Raw genomic sequence first — 23667 nt, 5'->3', positions numbered from 1 at the left:
ACCAAAACCCAACCCAAGAATTTGCAAGTGAATCTTGACTGTTAACTCCACCTGGTGGGGGGTTTCTGTCACTGCAGGGGCATTTAACACAAATACAGCCCTGGACAGTTTAATTCAGAGTGACTGTTGATTACTTTAAGGATCAACTCTCTGCTGGGTTGCTGGTGTCAGACAGCTCATATATCACTCTTGTTGTAGACTTTGCTGTTTTTTGGTTGTGCTTATGAACTGTACCTCACTGTACACAGAAAGGATGTGAGAAGACCCACAGAGTAACTAAATATTTGAGTGGATCCTTTGACATATTTACATAATTGAAGGGTGACATTGTCACAATAACTCTAGGAACAAGAATTTGACCCAAGGTCACAGTAATTTGCATATATATATACACACACACACACATATATGTTTAAATATATGGTTTATCCACTTTTTTTTTGTTGATTACTTATGGAAAGTCTGTATAGGACTGTTATTATAGCCACCATTCTCTGTAGTTTCCTAGAAGATACATGATTGCCTAATGAAACAAGCTAAGGATTCTGGGATGTCTGCATAAATGTCTCCTCTCCCCCCTCCCCGTTTCCTTTGGCCACTGTACAAAACTGGTTTCCTGTTTTGGGGGAAAGAGGCATTGTAGTGAAGTATTAAGGTGTTCCATCCCTTAAGAACGAAGCCGCCTTCTGCTTGGCAAGCCATTCCAGCAGAACACATCCCTGAGCCCCCTCCCCTCCTCCATCCCCACACCGTCCCAGCCCCTCTTCCATTTCAGATCTAACCTTGGCATGACTCCTGAAAAGCCTTCCTCTTTTCCACGGTAAATTGGGTACCCTTTGGGGGCCCAGTCTCTGTTGTACCTCATCGTCTCTGTGTTTCCAGGAGATGATGAGGTACGACATCATCTCTTTCTTTCCAGCAAGATGCTTAGTGCATGATACCGAGTGAACTTTTAATAAAGGCTTGGTGAATCAAAAAGAATTTGCAGATTATTTTCCTTTGTGTTGTCTAAAAAAAAGAAGGGGGAGAAGACAGTTTGGAGGAATTGATGTTTTTATCATTCAAATATTAAATGAACAAAATGCTGCTTTCGTTCCTTCTTTACTAATCCTAGGTGATGAAGTAGATGATACGCTCTCGGTTCTAAAAATTCATTTCTGAATGAGCAAATACCTTTCTGTCAGATTGAAAAATGTTTTAGTTAGAGCACATTGTAATGAATCAAGGTTTTCTCTAGCATACGGAGGATACCAGAATATATATATATGTTTTTTTTTAATTTTTACAGTTGTTGTTGATACAGAACCACAATAAAAAAAAGTTGAGATTTCTTTAAACGTCCTGATGAAATGCACATGCATATCTTCAACTCATTTCCAAAATATATACAAATGAGTCAGTTGACATCTGCTTCTGCTTTTTTTTTTTTTTTTTTTTTTTTAAGGTATAAATGTGAATCTGGCCCCTTTTAATCATCTCCAGCACTTTGTCTAAGTAGCTTTTCATGATTTGTATACAAAAGTCACTTCCCAGGAGAGGAAGACCCTTTAAAGTGTAAGCCGAAGTGTACACACGATTAACATCAGAGAGACCTTCGTTTTTGGAAGTAATTTGAAAGAAAATGAGCACGGTTTAAAAAACAGAAAGAAATTGGAACCACATTTTTAGGTATTTATGTGTAACCAGAAAGGACTGTATCAGCCTTCCTCTGTAGTATATGCTTCCTCTGTAGTATATGCTGTGACTTTATTGTTATTTCCAAGAATTGATTTAAGTAGAAGTAGTGTTTAAATCAGGATTTTAAGGCTCACAGGTCTAAAAATGACTTAGTTGAACATCTGTTTTTTAAGTGTCAGTAATAAGCGAATACTTGTAGGAAAGCATTGTTTGGAAGACATAGTATAAAAGTACAGATCTATTCCCTGTTAAAATGCAGCTCATATGAAGAGGGAATGAGGTTTTTTTCCCTCCTATTTCAGCATGTTGGAGCGTATCCACTTGTGGTGAAAGATTTTTCCCAGGTGAGGCATTTCAAAACCAAGACGTGCCCAGTTTTGTGACTGTAGTGGTGTTTCACCACACCAGGTTGTGTCTGGGTCACAGAAAGGATGTGGAGGGTGTGCTCCGACTGATGGGGTTCTTCTCGGGGACTTCCCTAGAGAGCTTGAAGGAGCCCCTTTGAATGTGAGTGACCCAGTAGGCTTGTGCTCCTAAACTAAAGCTCAGATTTCATGCCTCTTCTTTCTTTTGTTCTTTCTGACCTTCCTTTTAACCTCTTGTTACTCATTACCCTCAGTCCCTTCATCCCGACCTGCCTGTGAGTGTAATTGCCTTGTCGGATTTACCCCAACTCTCCGCCTTTTCTCCCAGTCCCTGTCATTTGCAAACGCCCCCCCTGGGGGGCGGTGGGGAGGGCGTGACTTGCAGCTGCTCTGCAGCCCTGATGCCTGCCCGACCGAGCTGGACATCCTGAGCTCTGGGCCTTGGGTCCCCACACACTGCTCAAGTCTGGACTGCCCTCTGGGCCACCTCTTGGCAGTAGAACCCTTCTCCCCAGCAGCTTTTCCAGCCTAGCACCTGGAGTAACACGTGGCTCCACTCCCTTGTCACAGTGGGGTCCTCCACACTCCAGGGGACCCTGACACTCCCAGGTGAGGGCGGGGGCTGCCAGTCCAGCTCACCCTTCCTGGAAGTTCCTGGAATCCAGCCCATTCGGCCTCACCCCCCTTGTTTGTTTTCCTTTGGAGAAGACCCCCCCCCCCCCCCCACCGTGGCGAGGGGGGCAGGTCTGTACTTGTGGGAGTCCCAGTTGTGGGCTGGATCTGCTCACAGGTCCAGTTCTCTGACCATTGGAAGCGAAGAGGTTCTTTTCAGGGCTTCTGAGGCCTTCTGGGGAGCCTTGTAACTAACTCCCAAGCCTGCCTCTCAGTGCCTTAGCTAGGACTCCAGCCAAAACGCTTAAGTCCCTTTCCTTTCAAGCTTGGTCTGTCCAGGGACAGCTTGTTAGAAATGCAGATTTTTAGCTTCCTCCCCAGTCAGTGTCCAGGTAGCACTCTGGGCTCCACGTAGCTCTCCAGGAGATTTCTGTACATGCTCACACTTGGGACATGCTCAAGTATACACGATACAGGGTGAAGATTGCACAGTGGGCACTCTTTGAGGGTCATGGTCCAAAACATTCACCCCAGCCTTTATTTTCACTGTTAAAGAGTTTGAGCCCAGAAGGAAGTGCTGTAACTTCCCTGAGCCACATAAGTACTGGAAAGAGGAATCAGGACTTAAAAGTGGGGCTGCTGACTTATTTTTGTCTTTCTAGAGCATCTTCTCACCATATGATGTTCCTTCCTTTGCAATATGTTAAGAGCATGCTTAATTTATTTAAAACAAACAATCAACCACCTGTTCTTTCCATCTCCCCTGGTTCCCCAAAATAGCAGTTTCATTAGTGGCCTTGGTCACCTCCTCCCGCAACTGCTAGATGCTGGGATATTTGGAAATTTGCATCTGTGCAAGAGAACAGAAAAGGATTGGAGCCCCTAAGATGTCTTTTGGTGTGGGCGCTTACAGAGAGCACCATACGTTTTCTCTTATGTGCACTTAGCTAACATCTTTTGGAACTCACTGTTTGCTCTGTGTTGGTATGGTAAATATTTTTCCAGATAAAGAGAAATTGTATCTGTCTGAAGGGAGTGCAAGATTCTTAATGTGCAAACACATTAAAGTGTTCCTAAGTGACTTGGAGTTGGTTGCTTGTGTAGTGAGTGTGGTGGCGCTAAGTGCCCCTGTGCCAAAGGACGCCCCCCTCCCCCCTCCCCACCCCCACCCACACAACTGATACAGACCAGTGCTGGGCTCCAGGCTGTAGCCAAAGTCCGAGTTCGAAGGCTGACTAGAGCCTAGAGGTTTGGAGTTTTGTACTTTACTAAAAGAAGAGTTCTGGCCCATTTTAGTTGTACACCAAAAGATGATAATGGAATTGTTGGGCTCTTCTAAACTGCTCCCTTAAGCCGTTTGTGGAAATTCCATGGTAAGCCCTTTAAGGATTGTGATGTTCAAAGAAACAAGTTTGGGCTTTTTGCTTGTTCTCTCTGGCGTTGGCCATTTGTTCTTTGTTTATGATCCATTTGTTTGGTATGTTTTGGTAGGCATTTTAGTTGAGAGTAGAAATGTGCTAAGCAGTACCTGATTTTCTGAATCCCGTTTGCCTTTGAAAAATGAATATTTAAGACTTGCTTTTCCATGCATTTAGCTCGTTTTACTTTGAATGCACCGTTCTCTTGAGTGTGTGACATTCTGACACTTCTAAGTTTATTTTTTTAGAGAGCGGAGGGGGGAGGCCAGAGAGCAGGACAGATAGAATCCCGAGCAGGCTCCATGCTGCCAGCGCAGAGCCCAGTGTGGGGCTCAGTGCCACAAACCGTGAGACCATGACCTGAGCCAAAATCAAGAGTCAGATGCTTAACCAACTGAGCCACCCAGGCACCCTGAACAATGACCCTTTTTAATTGTTTTAAACCACGAGTGTATATTGTGTTTAGTTACTGCCCTTTTTTTGTTTTTGTTTTTTCTTTTTTAAAGATACTTTTTCCTGAATGTCAGCCTTGGAAAGCTGATGAAACTTGGTTTGTTTATTTAGGCATGTAAGTTTTGGTCACACCTTAAGCAATGCTTGTTTCTCGTGCTCTAGGAAGGATTTGGGCCTATCTTTTTCTTTGATCAGGCATTCTGTGAGACAGTGCCCAGATGTTACACATTTGAGTGCATAGTCTTGGCAACATATGCTTTACTGTACTGCCTTTAGAAAAAAACTTCATTAATTTTAAGGAAATGCAAGAATCATAAATTATGCTTTCTATGTAATCTTTAAAAGATTAAAGTTTTTTTTAAAAACAGGAAATCTGGCTAGAAAAAGTTAAATATTAGCTCCAACTTTGTGAAATTGTTCATATTTGTCAGCTTTGAGCCACACAAATGACATTTTTGGGGTCAACCTAATAGACCTTCCAAATTAATCTTTGATGGATAATAACCCATAGCAGTCAGCACCGACCATTACTTCACTTCACCGTCTCTCCCGGCTTTTCAAAAAGGTCTGCATTCTAGATGTTGCTTTTGTTCCAGCTGTAGCTGCTTGCTTCCTAAGAAGGGCTTTCTGCTTGTCGGAGCTGTGCAGGGGCTACCTAATTCTTCAGTCCTGAAAAGAGCTTTTGTTTATTAGAAGTTTGTGACTGAGAGCCAGCGAGTCCAAGGAGAGCCTGTGGTTGCCAAATGCGGCTTCAGTTGTCTTTGGTGTGAGCAGACACTCGATCTAGTAGAGTACCTCTTCCTTTTGCTGTTAAAATGAACGTAGACTAAGCGTTAGAAACTTCTCTCTGGTGTATGTGCGAGAGCTCCAAGAGCTCCTTATTAAAGTGTGTGCAGAGTAAGGAGGGGAGACGTGTGACCCAGCTCCTAACTGTAATCGTAGCCCCCTTGAACTCGGGGGAAAGAAAAAACCAAAACAACTCAAGTATAGCTTTTAAGGTAGCGGTGATTTTGCATTTGCTTAAGAAATTTCCCCTTGTCAAATAAATGCTCGTCTTGTCCCAACTTTTCTATGCTGGGAAGCAAGCCACTGTCGAAATCCTTTTTGTAGTAAGTTATAGAGGTTTACCCCCCATCCTTAAAGGAGATACAAATAAACATAGGCATGGTTTTTATTAAAAAGAAATGTAAAAACGTTCCCCACTTTATTCTGCTCCCTTACATGGTCAACTTTTGGAACTCTTAGAAGATTTACATCCAGCCGGGGATTTGGAGAATGTCCTAGTGTATTTGAAGGCATAGTTGCATGGCAGTGCCCCCTTGTGGGAAAATAACATATTGCTTCGTTCATAGCTTGGTTAAATCTTAGCAAGGACTTTTAAATTTCCCTTAAAAATCTGCATGTACAAGTCTATTTTGCACAAAATGCTTTTTCACTAAAACCTGTTAACTTAATGTTTACTTCTGATCTCTTCCATATTTTAAAAATAAAAAAGTAGGGGGGCGGTGGAGGTGGTGAGGTGTGAGGTCGAGTTGCTCCAGTTTCTGGATTGGGGGGAAAACGCCATTTTGAGCAGCTGAAAGAAATTCGCATAAATGGCTTCAAATCGAGTTTTTTTTTTAAGTGTATTCCTTATAAAAGCCTCCCACCCCTCTTTTTTTATTAAAAGCAGTGCAACTCTTTTTTTTTTTTTTATTTTTTTAATGTTTATTTTTGAGAGAGAGAGAGAGGGAGAGAGCGAGAGCACGTGCACACATGAGCTGTGGAGGGGCAAAGAGCGAGGGAAACAGAATCTGAAGCAGACTCCAGACTCTGGGCTGTTAGCACAGAGCCTGACTTGTGCCTGGCTTGGGGCTCAAACTCATGAGCCCTGAGATCATGACCTGAACCAAAGTCAGATGCTCAACCGACTGAGGCACCCAGGCACCCCAGCAGTGTAACTCTTTCTTAGGGAGAGGGGGAGCAAAGATCCCTTCATTACTTGAGTACTCTCAGATGATAAAGCGTAAATCACATCACATGTTTGCATTCAAAAGTGTGGTGGTTGGCCAGGTTGTTGACAGAGCTGCCTTGAGTCTTGGCCCGTCTGCTCTGCAAGGGCAAGGGATTTCACTTCTTCACCCCCAGAAATGGTGGGATCACCTGTGTTCCAGCATTGTGACGGTTAGCTGGGAGAATGCATGTGCCTGGTATATAACAAGTTCTCCAAACATAGTAGCAAGAATAGTGCTGGTTATTGGATTTTGCTCTTGCTGTAAAAAAAAAAAAATGTTTCCCTGCAATTATTTCCTACTTAATGTTTGTGAAATTAGGGCTAATGGGTTAACTGGGGTCCTGGGGCTTAGGAGCAGCTGTGTCTGAGGTCAGCTCATAAACCAACATGGACGTTTTGCTGGAAAGGGCTCACCTGAATATTCATTAGGGCTTTCCCCTGGTTTTAGTTTAAGGAATTTGATATGATAGGTTTTATGATCTGTTGTCATTTAAGAAATAAATACATTTTGTGTTAAGTAAGACTTTTCCTGAACATATTACGTACATTTCAGGCATTTGTAATTTAATCTTTAAAAATGTAATGTTCAACATTCGTATCAAGAGTATTAAGAGTTATTCATTTTAAAATGCTCTAATAAGTATTTAACTGTAAATAGGTGGTAGTAACAAATATTTTGTATATTTGTGCATGAAACATAGGGTTACCCAAACCAGTAGCCCACTTATCTGAGGGCAGGGCTCAGGAGTAGCCCACCAGCCCTGGGCTATCCAGGAACCCCTTTTCCCGCCCGCCAAGGGCTTACTCCTCCCCCACCCCCACCCCCCCCCCGCCCCCCATCTTTCCGAGTCTCATCTAGAACACAACTATCTGGTTCCCCTGCAGGTGTGCAGGAGGAGATGGAGTCTGTCACTTTAGGGTTGTTTTTTTTTGTTTTTTTACTTTCATTTTATTTATTTATTTTTTTTTTTAGTAGCATGGGGCTCAAATTTAACGGCCACTAGATCAAGAGTCGCTTGCTCTAACAACTGAGCCAGCCAGGTGTCCCTGTCACATCAGGCTTTTGGTTGCAACTTCTTTTCAGGGCTGAAATTGATTTCTTTCTGTTTCTCTATTAATTTGTAGCCTTCCAAAGGCTTTGGGGGTCTGCCTTCGTAAGCGTGACAGTGTTGGCGGTCTCTGAAAGAATGGAAGAGGCACCCAGCCCACTGTGCCCCTAGCCTGGCTGTGCCCTAGCCTGACTATTCTAAGCTATGGCCACCTTTTAGCATAGAGCTCTGTTGACAGCCTCTGCCCCCTTCCCATGCTCAGCCCCACTGCTGCTCCCACCCCAGATCTCTATGCAGGGTCTCCAGGAGATTAAAAAGATCACAAAAAAAGTGTTCTCTTCAGCCCTGTAGGTTTGACTGCATTTCTCTGTTCTGAGTGCAGTTGTTTAAAAATTAGCCTTTTAGGATTCATTGGTGGGAAGCCGGTAAGGATTAATGAGAAGGCTGAATTAGAGAATATTTTTTAATGCAGTTTTGTTCCTCAGAGGTACATTCAGTAACAGAAACTAGGCCAACAAGTTATTGACAATTAGTGGTCCTTTGGGAATCTGCTTTAATGAATAGATAAGAATGATTTGTAATTAGCATAATAATTATATGCAAATGAATGCTTCTGAATTGCTCTAAAACACTTCTGAACTGTTTAAACAGCCCTCCTGAGATCTTGTTACTCTATTAATTTGTGTAGCAAATCTTTTTTTCATAGATCACGCAAAGATAAACTTCAGTCCAGCCCCTGTCCGAATTATTATAAATTCCAAGGTGGTAGGACCTGAATTAATGAGATTTACTTATACTATATTAATGGTGCTCTGTGGGAACCTGAAAGGGTGAGGGGTCCTTGGGGAGCTGTAATTAAAAATAGGAAAGAAAGCTGCTTATTTGAAAATAACCGTTGAAATGAGTTTCTTAAACAAGTTCGTAAATGTTATTTGTCTTTACACCTCTGTTACTTGCTGTTGCAAAATTTAATGCAAACATTTTTTTTTTCATGGGCTTCCCCTCTGGAGTCTGGCTTGGATTTTGTCAGCTCCAATTAGTTATGCGCTGGGGTCAGCGGTGATAGGATCCAGGAACGCCTTGTTTTCCAAGTGCCACAATACGTACTGAGAAATGAAGCGCAGTGCTAATAGATGATGTTTGTTATTTATCTTCATAGTTAATTTGGTTTTCTCCCCCTCATCCTGGGCTTTACTTTTAGGATGTGATTAGAGGAAATAAGCTTTGCTAGGTTGAGCGGCGATACCCGTGCAGTCTCAACTTCGTGATTATCTCTGAGCTATTTGAATAGACACCTAATTAATCATCTTGTGCTCAAGGAAAGCATTTTACGGCAGGCTGCGGGATCCTAATATCTCTCTCAAGTTTTTATTTTTGACCCCATAGAATGGTTTCTTTGTGCTGGGGGCGGGGCGGGGCGGGGGGCGCGGGGGTTCGCGCAGGGTGCCCTTTTAGGAGCAGGTGCGGAGGCTGCCAATGCTGTGGCTTAGGCCCTCTTCTTAGCCTCCATTTCGCCTCACCTGTGGCAACCCATGCCTGGTTCTCCGAGCAGTTTCTGGCGTGTGGCGCTCATTTCGATGTTTCTACAAGCTGTCAAGAATCTCCTGCCGGTCCCCCCCCCTCCTACTCACTTCCCATTCATAATCATGAGTTAAATCTGGGCTCAAGGACATTTAGGTTGGCTCAGCACAGATTTTGTACTTGCATTTGGGGGGACAGCCACTATGCTAAGAGATTCATAAAACTAATATTCTTTGTCTTCAGAATGAATCTGGTTTCTGTTGAGAGTTTCTGTTGAGAGCTGTAGAGACTAACAGATGTACACCCAAGAGGTAGCACAACTTTTGTATTCCAGTGACAGAAAACAGCTATTTATAAGAATTTAATGAACGTACTCTGTGGCTCCAGCATGGAGACTCAGTAAGCCATTTATTTCCCATATTATATTTTATTTGTTCTCCAAAGGGTGTCTTGACTTTCACTTGCCTCCTTTTTTACTTAAGTGAGAGTTTTCAATTAAATAGAGTTGTATTACCACTAATCCGAATCTACCTTATGCTGATACCATTGTGTTTTTCTGTCGTCGAGGCCCTGGTATTGGTGGAGCGAACGGGTGTCCGGGGACGTTACACCTAACTTGATAATGATGGTTTTACCGAGCCCTTATCCTGGCCAGGCCTCTGGGCATCATACAGATAATTAAAATTTGATCGTAAAATTTTTAAACACAGTGCACCTTAGCAATAAGATTTTTCTACTTTTAAACGCGATTTTAAACCTCGTTTTAAAAATACACTTCCTTGGCCTGGTGAATTTGCTTGCTTTTTTTTTTTTCCCAAGGATTACAGAAAGTGCATAGCAAATTCAGCCTTCAGAATACCCAGGAGCTGAAGACTCAAGTAGGCTACAGCTGTCTTCACCCACAGTATTCTAAAAGAACTAATGAGATGAGAAGTCTGCAGCTGGTGGCAAGCACAATAAACCATGAGCCAAGGGCTTCTCTTCATCAGAGCCTCCCCTTTCCCCATGGGATCCCGAAGGAGACAGAATACTAACAAAGCCAGCAGGCTGTCTCATTCCACACTATTGCTCATTTGCAGCTATAATTGGTAGCTGAGGTTGCATTCTGTATGCCGAAACTGTCATACATGAAGGAATATATTTGTTCATTGTGATACGGATATGAATCGGCCAGTTTTCAAATGCAGAAAGACCAAACCAGCAATCCAACAATAAAATCGTAGTGAAGAAGGTAACTGTTCAGAAAAATTAAGTGTTTTGTTATAAAGGTACAAAACCGACGTTGTTAAAACCACACCTGCCTCCTGCTTTGTAATACCTTGGCACTTAATTCAACTGATTAAACATTTACGTATGCAAACTAACAGTAAAACACAAAAAATTCCTGGGTTTTGACAAGATGCATTATCCTCATCTGTCAGGGTTAAGGTGCTATTGTTAATAATTGGGTCTTGTGACACTTTCAGTGTTACACCTTTAATGTTTGCTGCTTTTTAGTCAAGAGAAAACAGCTGGGAAGACTTACCTTGGGAGATACATGAGTGCGTGTGTGCGTGTGTGTGATATTTTATACGCACACACTCCTGCCTTACAGGCAAACCCACTTTGATGCCTCTGCTGCTGCTGCTTCTTGGTGTTTTTGAAATGGGTTTTGCTTATCTGGCAGTTGTGGACACCCTTCTGCTGCCTCCCGTGTGGTCCACTAGAACGAGCCGGGGACAGAGGCCAGGAAGGCTGGAGTTAAGTCCTGGGCTAGGAGAGCCATACCACTTGGTCGTTGGGACCGTGGCTTCCTCATCTGTCAAATGAGGCGGCTGGGATGGTCTTCATGGGCGGGTTTCCCTCCGTAATTCTGTGGATCCTTTAGTTCCGAAAGGTGTCGCAGGGTATGTACCTGGTAGTCACGACGAAGGCTCGGAAACAGGCTTTTTCTGCCACGGTGTGACAGGTACAGAGCGGAGAAGCTCTGAGGCGTTACTCTGCCTTCTTCAGTTAATATGTCAGACAGGCATTGAAAGGCCCGGAGGTGGGCACCCTGGTACGGAGCTGGGCTCGGGAAGGACCTGAAGGGGTGTCGTCAGCAAAGCCCACCCGATCCATCTGTTCGTTTTGACCTCCACCGGTGCCATGATCGTACAGAAGTTCGTTCTGCGGGCTCCGTTTCATCAGTTCTGAGGTTCCCCTGCCCGCTTTTCCTCCCGTTCTAATACACTGAGAATTAGGGCTTGTCTGCCAGGTATGGCATGTTTCATTGGCTGAGTGTGTTCCTTCTTCTTGTCACATAAAATGGCGGAGCGTGCTCTGACAGTCCCTCGGATTTAGGAAATGTGCGATTTACCATTCAGCCCATGCCAGGCTCCATCATATCTCACATTTTGCATTAAGAAAAAATTTTGAACGGCATGCCCACAATGAGGTCACATCTGAGATGGTATTTAAAAAAAAAAAAAAGTATTCCCCCCCCCCCCCTTGCCCCCCGATTTAAGTGGGTTGAAACACTGGCCAGGCCTCTGGACGTTATGCAGGTAGTTAAAAATTGAATCCCAAGAATTTTTAACATCTACCTTTGCAGTTAAGGTTTTTCTGCCTTTTAAACACGATGTTAAAACTGATTTTAAAAATGCCTTTCCTTGGCTTGTGTCCATTGATTTCGGTTCTGACTCTCATTCTCTCCATTCTCTGTTGGCGGTTAACTCCTACTCTCTGGGGTTTCGGTTCTTTTCTTTGTTTGCCTCTTCTTTCTCCCAGCTCCACTGCGACTTCCTAGGAGCTGGCACCAGGTAGGTGCTGCTTCTCCTTGTGTCCTCAGACCCCTCGGGCTCCCCTCTTAGCATCCTGCACGCTACCTTCTACGTGGTGGCTACCGAATAAATAGATTCGATTGAGGGACATGGTGTCAGAAGTGATTATTTGATAGGATGTTAAACACTTTCAATTTTGGGGAGAAGTAAGCTTGTCTCTAGATTTTAATTCCAAGCCTCAGACTTAGAGAAAACATTTGATGGCGTTACATGACGGTTTATATCGGCAGGATGGCTGATTGCGCACTGTGAACCTTGGTGTTGAGACTGCCTGTACGATGGATACTTTTCTCAGCAGTGAAGTTGTTAATTTTGAGGGTGCGGCTCTAAATTGGAATTTAAGAATTCGCGTTAGTTGACAGAAATTGAACTTTCTGTGATGTGCCCAGACACATGTAACTCCAGAAGTCCTCCGGCCCCTTGCGGGCGGCTTGTTCTGGTCTGTCGTAACTGGATAGCGCTGCCTGACCTAATGCCTACTACCACATTGCAGATCTTAAAGCAGTAAGACTCAGTGTAGCCAGCTAAATGTTTGTGTAATAATTTTAGCACACTGTTGGGCCCTTTTTGAATTTTTGTTTTCTACTTGAACCTCACATTTTCCCTTCTTCACACAATTTACGTCTAACTTTCTCTTTAGGAATTACTGACACGTCATGTGCGTCTACTGAGTAAGTGTTGAATCTCAAAGCGGCTGCCTCTCAACATGCTTTCTTTGATTTGTGAAAGTTTGTATTATACTTAGAGATGTTCAGTGCTTGCCTTTATCTCTAGAACAGTGATGTTTCACATACGACTTGCCTGGGTGTTTTCCTTAAAGTACATGGTCTTTCTGTGAATGTTGGGAAGGACCCCAGGCTCAGGGGCTCAGGAATTCTGCGTGACAAGGCAGAGGCTCTCCCTTTGTAGTATTTTCAGCTCACCAGCTGACCTCTGCTCACTGTGACCATTGAAACTCATTTCTTTTTTTAAATCTGAACTTTACTCTTTAAGGTAGTTTTTTTCCTATCTGTAGGTTGTGTGTATGTGTAGAGCAGGCAGGTTGAAAAAGATTACGTCTTTCATTTCCTCCATTCTATAAGGAAGAGGATGTTAGGGAAATAGAATTTACACACACTAGAACTTTGCATAAAAGCAGTCTTAAGGCCGTTCCGCTGTGACGTGATACAACTGAGGTAGTTCTATGATGGAGGCATAAACCCCTTGCTCACCTCCTGTGATGAGGGGCTTCCATTAGCAAGCCGAGGGATTTGCACCCTACCGGTCTCTGAACAAGGGTGTGGACAGGCTGGCCTTGTCATTGAGGCACCCAGCACAGACCCAGCCATGGAAGAGATCAGGGCGGGGCTGGGGGGTGGGGGTTGCTGCCGCAGGATTGATAGTTCTGATCTGCGTTCCCGGCCACAGTGGTAGCTCTCAGTCATCACCGAGGGATATTGTCAAGACCGGGATGGTTTTATTTCTTGAATGTGCCTGTATGTGTATCGACATGTTGAAACTGTTAAAAGACGTGGGAAGGTTTGTGGAGCTCTTCAGTAACCAGTGGCTTGCTCGTCAAGACTTTTGTTACTAAATATTGTGTAGTCGTCTTGCCTTAAAGTGTAAAACAGAACCAAACCCAAAACTTACTATCATAACGAAGCGTTTTCCTACTTTTCTGCAAAGGCACAGTAATAAGCCTAATCAGTTTCTGTCCTGTGTTTTAGTAGCTGCAAAGAGCTGTTCTGGCAAGGTTAAAGAAATTTCTCTGGGTTCCTTCTCTGCCTCTGACTTTGTTTTGCTTTGCAGGACTACAAAGCTGATGAAGACCCAGCGTTATTCCAGTCAGTCAAGACCAAGAGAGGCCCTTTGGGACCCAACTGGAAGGTACTGGATGCTGACCTTTCTGACAGGCAGAGTCTTGGCAACAGACCACTTGACAGGTCCCGGGTCTGGGAGAGCTGGTGACGTTTAAGTGAAAAATAGAAATGGCACAGAAATAGTTGTATTTGCGATGCAGTTGGCCAGCATGTCTGTGCTGCATTAACAAACAGAACATAGCCAGACTGTCACTTTCAGCATCATGCTATTCTGATAACTCTTAAAAAGAGACAAGTGATTTAGTCTTTGGGGATTGTAGTGTTCTCTTTTGAGACTTGAAGCAGTACAAAAATCCATGTTAAATGAAGGTTTATAGTTTAAATTTAGTCTTAGTGGAAACCGAACAAGTTCCCTTCACCTGAGCTCGTGTTCCTGGCCTCTTAATAGTTACGTCTTGGAAACCGGAACACCAGAGAACAATTTTGATGGCAAGTAGTCACTTTCTAATAAAGAACACGCCCTTACTTTATTCACGGGAGTGAGAAAAGCAATGTCAAGGTAATAATTTAAATTGCTATAGAAATAGAAGGCATTTTAAAGACATCCACTAAACTAAATGAGAGACCCTTAAAGAGGGCTTACTGTGGTGATGGCAAGTGATTACAGGTAATTTGACAGGAGCAGGGGAACATTAAAACCTAAACGTGCCAAGAGCACATTTCCACTAACACGTTTTATTTGGTAACCAGTCTGTTTATGCCGAAGCCGGTCACCAGTCATCGGTAGAAGACCTCTAGGTGTTAGTTGTTGTTTGCAGATAGGGGATTACTGTGACAGATAGCCCCACAAGTAACCCGTGAAGTGGTTCTTGGTGGGTGTCAGACTGTTGTGTGGACTGTCTTGCACGTCAGCTAAAATGAAGGATGGATCTGACTGTTCTACAAGAAATGATTCAGAATTCTCTTATTTTTACATTTGTTCTCTGGGTGGAGTTCAGTTCAAGATTCTCCCAGTTGAATGGCCATGACCGTAGACTTTTACCTTGAATTCACAGGAAGTGATCTATGTCACTTACAAATCAAGGAACAAATTCAGTATGTGTGATCTAAACTTAGTTCAGTGGATTTAAGAATTTCCCCGATCCTTGTGCAGATTTCTATATGTGGACCTTAGAACTTACACTGAGTCAGAGAAGAGGTCTTTCCCCTTTGAGATTTAACCTGGCCTTCCAAAAAGGAGTGCCGTGTTGGAGCAGCAGATGGGTGGCTGCCTCTAAGGCAGCCATATCTTCTCAAAGGCCGTCTTGCTCCAGTAAGTACTAACTCTAGCTAATGATGCTTTTACAAGGGAAGAGAGGGGCCCGAAGTTGAGACTCAGGTGAATTAGACATTAAATTTTTTTGAAATTGTCAGCTTTTCAAGTGCACACTTGAAAAGGCGATGCTCCATTTTATGCTGGGCTGTCATGCTTGAGCTCCAGTCTCTTCTGTCGGAGCTCCCACCCAGTTTGAGAACAGGCAGCACATGTAGTTGGACACTGTGAGTTTTACCTAATTTCCAACGTTTTAGGAACCTAGAAGATGATTTTTATTCCTTTTTTATTTATGATTTTTGACTGCCATTGCTTTGTCTTTTATTATCAATTAATGATTAAAATTCTAGAATAGGTTTACTTTCTAGAAATAATGTGAATTTTACATTTTTTTCAGGTTGCATTTTAGCAGTCTTTTCCCCCAGTGTGTGTGTGTGTGTGTGTGTGTGTGTGTGTGTGTGTGCGTGCGTGCGCGCGCGCGCGCGCGCGGGGGAGGGGGGAAACAATAGCTTATTATTTCTCTGGGAGAATGCTCACTGATAGTGATCCCTTTTTACCTATTTAACTCTTGGTTATTAACCTTACCCAAATGATGGTGAGTGTAGCTACCCTTAAAAGTTCAGTTATAGCTTAACTAAGTTACCACGATCCCAGAAATAACTAGTAGTTCCCCCCTGTCTCTGCGGTTTTTCTTTCCACGGTTTCATTTATCCGTGGTCAACTGCATTCTGGAAGCACATGATCCTTCTGATGTCAGAAGGTCAGTAACCTGACGCTGCATCACAGTGCCTGTGTCATCCCCTCCCTTCATCTCAATGGTCATTTTATCATCTCACATCATACAAGAAGGGTGAGTTCAGCACAAGAAGATATTTTGAGAGAGAGAGAAAGACCACATTCATGTAACTTTTATTACAGTTTTTGTTATAATTGTTCTGTTTCGTGATTAGTTGTTGATCTCTCACTGTGCCTAATTTATAGATTACACTTCATCAAAGGTACACATATAGGAAAAAACAGTATATACAGAGTTCAGTACTGTCCATGGTCTCAGGCATCCATTTGGGGGTCTTGGAACATATTCCCCGTGGATAAGGGGAGACTACTGTAATTATGCCATCCACGTATTCCTGTGAAGGAAAGAAAAGTAAAAAGGATGACGGTGGCTGGTAATACAACCTATAGAAAAATAGGAACCTGTGGATTGACTTGATCTTATCAGCATCTCCTGTAATTGTGTTCAGCAGGCCCTGGGGCGCCTGGGTGGCTCAGTGGGTTGGGCGTCCGACTCCGGCTCAGGTCATGATCTCGCGGTTGGTGAATTCGAGCCCCGCGTCGGGCTCTGTGCTGACCGCTCAGAGCCTGGAGCCTGCTTCCGATTCTGTGTCTCCCTCTCTCTCTGCTCCTCCCCTGCTCATGCTCTTTCTTTCTCTCTCTCTCTCCTTCAAAAATAAATAAAAACGTTAAAAAAAAAAATTTAAGTTGTGTTTGGCAGGCCCTGTTTGCCAGTGACGATACCCACCATGGCACTGATGGTAGGGCTGGGTGGTGGTTGGGGATTTCTGTACGTCTGAACTAGGAGAGAAGGGAGGAATGCGTGGTAATTAGGCAAAAAGGAAAAAGAAGTCCTGTTCTGGACCCACTTGCCCGAGAGTGTCTGTCAGAATGCTCCTGTGCAAGAGCGCAAGGGCTGCCCGCTCCCTCTGCAGCGGCTCCGGGCCTTCCTTCCGTGTGCCGTCCCATCCTCTCCCTTCAGTCTTCTTTCCCATCGCCCCTCAGGAGAAACTCCCTTTCACGAGTACAAATTCAAAAGTGCATTCGGCACCAGGTTCAGACTCTGTGATCTCTTGGAAACTCTTCCTTACTTACCCCACGCTGGCGTGTTCCTTCTGAACTCTCACAGTATTTACTGGCTGTCTACGCCGGACTGGAGAGTGGAAAAGACACTTTTCCTTGGTGCCAGGCGCTACGCGAGGTCGTGTTTCATCTTCACGACCTTCCTGTGGGGTAAGTACAACTGCTTCATTATATAGATGAGAAACTTGGCCAGAGAGACACAGGTAATAGTTGTAGGAGAAACAGCAGGATGTCTGACATCTCTATGGCACCTGATTCAGCGCCAGTCACAGAGATGCGTAGTGGGTGGAGACGTGACGCTTTCTGACCCCCACATCACCAGTAGGCATCTCTTACACCCTGTTGCATCAGGCCACGTGTGTGTCTCTCTGTACTCATGGTATTTGCTAGAATTTGATAATTCCTGTTAACATTTGTACGTTTCCACTGGTCAGGGAATCTGTAGGTGACAGTGGCACTGAGGGAAATCCATTTCCTTATCGCTTGTGGTATAGGCTGTGACTTCGTTAACTTAATCCTAGTTCTGGGCCTGGGTTTCCACATCTCTAGAATGGGAAGGACATTGTCACTGCCTTAAAAGGTCGTTGCCAGGACTGAATGAAGTAGTGAGTATTACGTTCCCAATGCGGAGGAAGCTTTGGTCTTTGCAAATGAAAAGCCACATCATCTCTGGGGGTTGGTGAGATCTATACACAAGCTGCCCTATTAATGACACAGTTATCCCTTTTCTGTGTCTGGTATCCAGGGGTTCTCTTGTCTTAATAGCTGGGAGTCGTCAAGCCCATCTTGACTCACTTGTCTGTCTGTACCCCTTGTCTTTAACGTGTGTGTGTTACGAGTGCTTGATGTGGGTCAGCTGAAGAGCAGAGGCCATATGAATGCTAGAGAACCTTTACTAGTAAGTGGTCCTGAGGGTGCCAGGGGAGCACCAGTGAGTAGATTTTCATATTTTCCAACTGGGTTAGAGTACGGACTTTTTTTTTTTTTTTTTTTTTTTGCCTATGGTATGATACATACCTTTTATTTTTTAAAAACTACAAACCCAGGGATGCAGGCTTTAGTTATGGATTCATCTTCCTTCTGAAAAGAGAATTTTTTAAATCTGAGCACATGAGTTATATTTTGTTATTTAGGGTTCAACACTTAAGTGCTTTTGTACATACTGATAGGGGAGGGATTTATAACCTGGTAAAGATTTTTGCTTCAAGGTAGATTAGTGCATTTCTTACGGATGTAAATGTTTATTTCTTTATAGCACTGCATGCACATGTGTGTGTGCACATGTTTTGGTTTCTTCCATGTTTTGAGGGCTTTGTGTGTTCTATGACATTGGTATGGCTGCCTGTTCTAATGGTTTATCACAAACCGTGTACGTGTGGATGTCTTTAGCTTTCAAGTTTACCTCTTCCGATCTGAAGGGTTGTCATCTTAACAAATTGAACCACCATCTTTGAAGATTATGGTGTCGTTTGCATCCTATGGCAAGGCCGAATTTCTTTCTTTATTTAATGCTGATGCTTCCTGAAGACTTAAAGTTCTGTGTCTCTATAAGATAGTTAAGAATTAGGCCTATAAAGGTCTTTTGTAGGAGACTTTGCCAGAGTATCTGGCCCTTAGAGTGCTTGATGGGTCTCGGAACCATCCAGTGTCTGAACATTGTGGTATAAGGTGATCAGGTCAAATAAAGAAGTTGATCTAGAAATTGGGATTCTTTTTTCTTTTTTTTTTTTAATTTTTTTTTAACGTTTATTTATTTTTGAGACAGAGAAAGACAGAGCATGAATGGGGGAGGGGCAGAGAGAGAGGGAGACACAGAATCAGAAGCAGGCTCCAGGCTCTGAGCTGTCAGCCCAGAGCCCGACGCGGGGCTCGAACTCACGGACTGCGAGATTGTGACCTGAGCTGAAGTCGGATGCTTAACCGACTGAGCCACCCAGGCGCCCCTAGAAATTGGGATTCTTTAATGTTATCTTTGTGTGCGTACATTTGCTTTTTCTAGCCATAAAGGCACGTCCTATTGATGTTCGAACTCCAGTCTGGAGCGAAAGTTCTGGCAGCTGGAGCTTTCACAACAGTATGTCGTGCTGTTTACCTGCTCAGTCCTGCTTTAGACTCATTTTAGAATTACCCGTGAAGCCGATCTGGATCCTTCAAGCTAGTGGAGGGCAGCCATCTGTGGATTGTAGGGATGCTGATTTGTTCCCTGCCACACTACCAAGACTCCTTTCTCCTCCCGCCTCTCATCTGTGGAAAGAAGGTGGGAGCCTTGTCAGTGGCCCGAAGTGAAGATACCACAAGGTTCTGTTGGCCAGGGACGGGAGGAAGGGAAGCGGGGGTGAGGGAGAGCTCAGAGCCCAGCTGTGGAAATCTCTTTGAGATAGAGCCTTGCGAGAAGGCAGCCCAGAGCCCTCAAGAGGCTAATGAGCACCTGATAGCCTCTCGAGGAGAGAGACTGGGGGTCCTTTCCTGTCTTCATCTAGACATGGCTCTGAGTCCTGGGAAAGATGTGAAGACATTAAAACATGTTCCCTCCCTATCATCTCATTTTCAAAAACCTATAGTGGGTGGCATACAGAGACTTAATAATTAGTGTCTGGTTAGACCTCATTGTAGCTTATGTATAATAAAGCCGACCTGAAAACATGGCTAGGTTTTTTTGGTTTTGTTTTTGTTTTCTTGAGCACCTGGTTTGCAAATGAGGTTTTTAATTCAGTATAAAAATAAGTAGCGCTTGGTCTGTGTGAATTACCCAATTCCTACAGAGGACAGCAAGAAATCTGTCCCATGTCTTCAAGAAGCTAAGTGCCCGGGAGTGATACACGATTAGTTCTAACCTTATCGTGGATACTGAATGCCTCTGTTCTCAGGCAGCACCAATGGACGCAGGCAGGGAGACAGATGGAGTGTCTTACTTGGGTTCGAGAGGTGATCCGACAGGATGGGCCCCTTGCAGGGTTCTTACTGACACTGTCAGGGACAGTGTTTTCTTCACGAGCATTATCTGAAGAGTGAACCTGTGGTTTCACTTGCACGTGGTGTCACTCCTAGAGTAATTGGACACAAGCACGAAGCACATGTCATAGTTCTGATTAGGAAAATGGGTGTGAGCTCCACAAACACTAAGTTTGGAGACATGGAAAATGTGACTGATTATCCTGTCACAGGCAGTAAGCTTTCCTGTCTTCACTTCATTTTGCCTGTTTTCATGAAATTAGTTTAGCCTGTGATTAGTTTAGTCTTTTGAACTTCTTTTTCGCATTTGCTTACTCTCTTTAACATTTCCCATTTGCCGAGTCAGATAAGAATCTTCCAGCCCTGGACTCTGCTGAAGTCCTCTGTTGATGACCTTCTCATGGTACTTGGTGTGTCCCCTGTCAGAGCGGGGGTCTGTGTGCTCACTGGGCCTCCTTCCCCACCCCCTTTGTCCCTGTTACAACACTGAGTTTTCGGCCATGGGCTCTGTATCTGACCTACTTAACGTGGGGCACTGCCCAGCACCGAGGTTTGTGCCTGGGAGAGGCTTAGTAAGTATTTGCTGGATTCAAGTTAACTGCCTTGAACCAAATAAAAAGCAACCAGACGTTGGACTTGCTGTGTACTTACAGAGAATATGATGTCCACCGTAGATCTGTCTAAATGGCTGCCAAAAAAAAAAAAAAAAATCCGGTCAAAACTGAGGGTGTGGTGAGGCTGAGTTGGGGAATTGGGTTTTGCTTGAGAGTTAAGTACACATACTTCACATATATTCTGTAATCTTCTGTTGATATTTACTGATGCGTGCACTGGCAGCAGCCCCAGCAGTGCATTTATTTTTAACTTTCTTAGTGAAATCTGGGTTGGAAACTTACATTATGAAATCAACAGCTGAAATTGAGCATTCAGATTGCCTAAAATTGAAAAATTAAAATATGAAGGCAGTATGAGCCTTCCAGAACCTGCCGCGTACTTCCAGAGTATCAATCTGGTGATCTGTAGCACATACCAGTTCCTTCTCCATCCCCACGCATTTTGACTAGGAAGGAGAGTGTGTGGAGTTGACGTGTAGCGTGGCATTGTGAGAGGACTACGTTTTTAGGAAATGAGTTTCCATAATGCCTTTGGGCCTGTTTCATTTGTTTTTCCTAATTGTCTTTTACGTTTGTTTATATTTGTTTGTCACAGATACAAGAAACTAGTTCTTGTGGATAACTCAGGCTGATTGCTCGCCATTCCGGTTAAACACGCTGCGTTTTGTTTAGTTATGCTGCGTGGCTCCAGTATACATTACTCTCCCTTAGGCCTCGTCCACATACCTCAGAGTAACCTAATATGCGTTGTTAAATTAAAAACATGATTTGCGTTTGGGGGTTTCATTTATGGTTAGAAACATGAAATGTAAGGAATTCAGTGAACACACAAACGAAATACAATTTTAGAAACCTTTTCTCCACTAGCTTGTGCTTGCTGCATTACAGATGAAATTTAAATTATGTAAAGATGAGTCATAATTTAGGGTTCTTCTGTTAGCCTGTTGTTTTCATTTTATAGAACTCCTGACTGTTCTTGTCTTTTGGTAACCAGCTAGTCTTTACCTTTTATTTTCAATTGTTCTTTTAAATTTTCGTGCTTTCATCTATATAAAACTCATATTTATCAGCAAAGTAATTTTATTTACAACTAGATTTAGGAAAGAGTTAATCCCGTTTTGCTTTAGGTTAGCAAATGTGAAGTTTGAGCTGAGTCGGAATTAATGTGTGAATGATCTGAATTTTGATTTTGGCTTTATTTGCCTTGGGCTTATTTTTCTACCTGATCAAGAGGAAAACGTTTGTATTGTTCAAGGCGAGAGAGGAAGCTTTGCTTTGCCCCAGTGAACATCCTGAGAACTGGACAGACAAGCTGGAACTCCTTTGGGTTCTGTGGATCCTAGAACAGTCCTCTGAATGTGGAATGCCAAATATTTGCCCCATTGAGATTTTTCACGTTTTGAAAGTCACACATTTTTTCACAAGAATATTTCTGATGACTCTGAAGAGTATGTCATATTTTACTTTGCATGTGTACCTCATTTTTACTTTAGAAGTTTAAGATTAGGAAAAATGTAATATGGACTGGACTAAGATTATCTGTTTAAGATCTTAATTCAGCTTTTAGCTTGATTTTGTTTAGCTTTTATGTATTAAATCTCAAAACCAAAGGCAGGAAAACATTTAGATTATTTATAGTCAAAAGAAGAGTGAAGATTTGAAATAGTACCCAGATAATTTAGGGCAAAGGAATTCATTGTCCTAAAATAGTCACCTTCGGGCAAAAACTCTTGTATTGTCGAAGCGTATTGGGTTTTTTTCTGATTACGAAAGATGTATACTTCTTAAGTTTCAGAAATAAAGAATTGTACACAGAAGAAAGTAAAAATCCATTACATTCTCACGATTTAATTCTTGTTATCTGTTACATATCCTGATTTATGTACTGTATTTTGTTAATAAATGTTTATACCATGGATAGATACCTGTTTATGTTCATATCGTGCCTTTAAAAAATGTTTACATTATTAAGCATTCTCTGAAAAGATGGTTTTTAATGTCTATGTGTGTAGCAGCCCATTGTTTGGAAGGCTTGTAAAATACTTCACCATTAAGTCCAGGTTGTTGCTGTTATAAGTAAATATGTAGTGTTTTCTGATGAATCAGGATACGTTTCTGGAAGTGGAATTACATGGTTAAAGGGTTATACATAGGATATGGACAGCTTTAAGGCTTTTTAATGACAGAGGGTCAGATTCCCTTCCGAGAAGATGGTGCCACAAGGATTGTTTCAGCTTTTACTTAACTATGTCTAGGCAGTCTCCCTATTTTCTGTTTCATTACATGTGGAGACTTTTTCTAAGTGTTTATTTATTTTCATTGTGTATGGAGACTTTTTTTTTTTTTTTTTTTAATGTTTGCTTATTTATTTTGAGACAGAGCAGAGGAGGGGCAGAGAGAGAATCCTGTGCAGGCTCCGCACGGTTGGTGCAGAGCCTGACCTGGGCGATAGATCTCACAAACTGTGAGGTCACGACCTGAGCCGAAATCAAGTGTCAGATGCTTAACTGACTGAGCCACCCAAGGCTCCCCTGGAGACTCGTTTGTTTGTTTAATCTCCACACCCAACACATGGGACTTGAACTCAGTACCCGGAGATCAAGAGTCACATGCTTTTCCGACTGAGTCGGCCAGATGCCCCTAGGTATAGACACTTTTTAAGCCATTTCTTAACCACTAGTCTTAAGGTCATACATAGCTGAAATTAAGAGGCAAATCGCACAAGTCATCGTAAGAACTGAATGAAACCTTAAATATTGCATATATTTAAAAAAATTTTTTTTTGAGAGATGGAGGGGCAGAGAGAGAATCTTAAGCAGGCTCTATGCCCAGTGTGAGCCTGACGTGGGGCTGCATCTCACAACCGTGAGATAATGACCTGAACCAAAATCAAGAGTTGGACACCTCGGGGCGCCTGGGTGGCGCAGTCGGTTGAGCGTCCGACTTCAGCCAGGTCACGATCTCGCGGTCCGTGAGTTCGAGCCCCGCGTCAGGCTCTGGGCTGATGGCTCGGAGCCTGGAGCCTGTTTCCGATTCTGTGTCTCCCTCTCTCTCTGCCCCTCCCCCGTTCATGCTCTGTCTCTCTCTGTCCCAAAAATAAATAAAAAACGTTGAAAAAAAAAATTAAAAAAAAAAAAAAAAAAGAGTTGGACACCTAACCAACTGAGCCACCCAAGCGCCCCAGATTTCACATATATATTAATAATATATAATATATATTAAAAATAGGTAGCTTCCATGTTCT

General features: G+C 43.1%; 1 protein-coding gene across 6 annotated transcripts in view; it reads left to right on the top strand.

The window, feature by feature from the left end:
- The window catches only part of PITPNB (phosphatidylinositol transfer protein beta), a 65278-nt gene that overhangs the window by 29329 nt on the left and 12282 nt on the right, over positions 1-23667 (top strand). For all 6 annotated transcript variants that reach the window (XM_049619798.1, XM_049619799.1, XM_049619795.1 and 3 more), the window contains one exon: positions 13678-13755. In XM_049619798.1, coding sequence (XP_049475755.1) covers positions 13678-13755 — 78 coding nt within the window. The remainder of the gene's footprint in view (positions 1-13677; positions 13756-23667) is intronic.

This window comes from Panthera uncia (genome assembly GCF_023721935.1).
Source record: "Panthera uncia isolate 11264 chromosome D3 unlocalized genomic scaffold, Puncia_PCG_1.0 HiC_scaffold_8, whole genome shotgun sequence".
NCBI lineage: Eukaryota > Metazoa > Chordata > Mammalia > Carnivora > Felidae > Panthera > Panthera uncia.
This window is presented reverse-complemented; position numbering and strand designations above follow the sequence as displayed.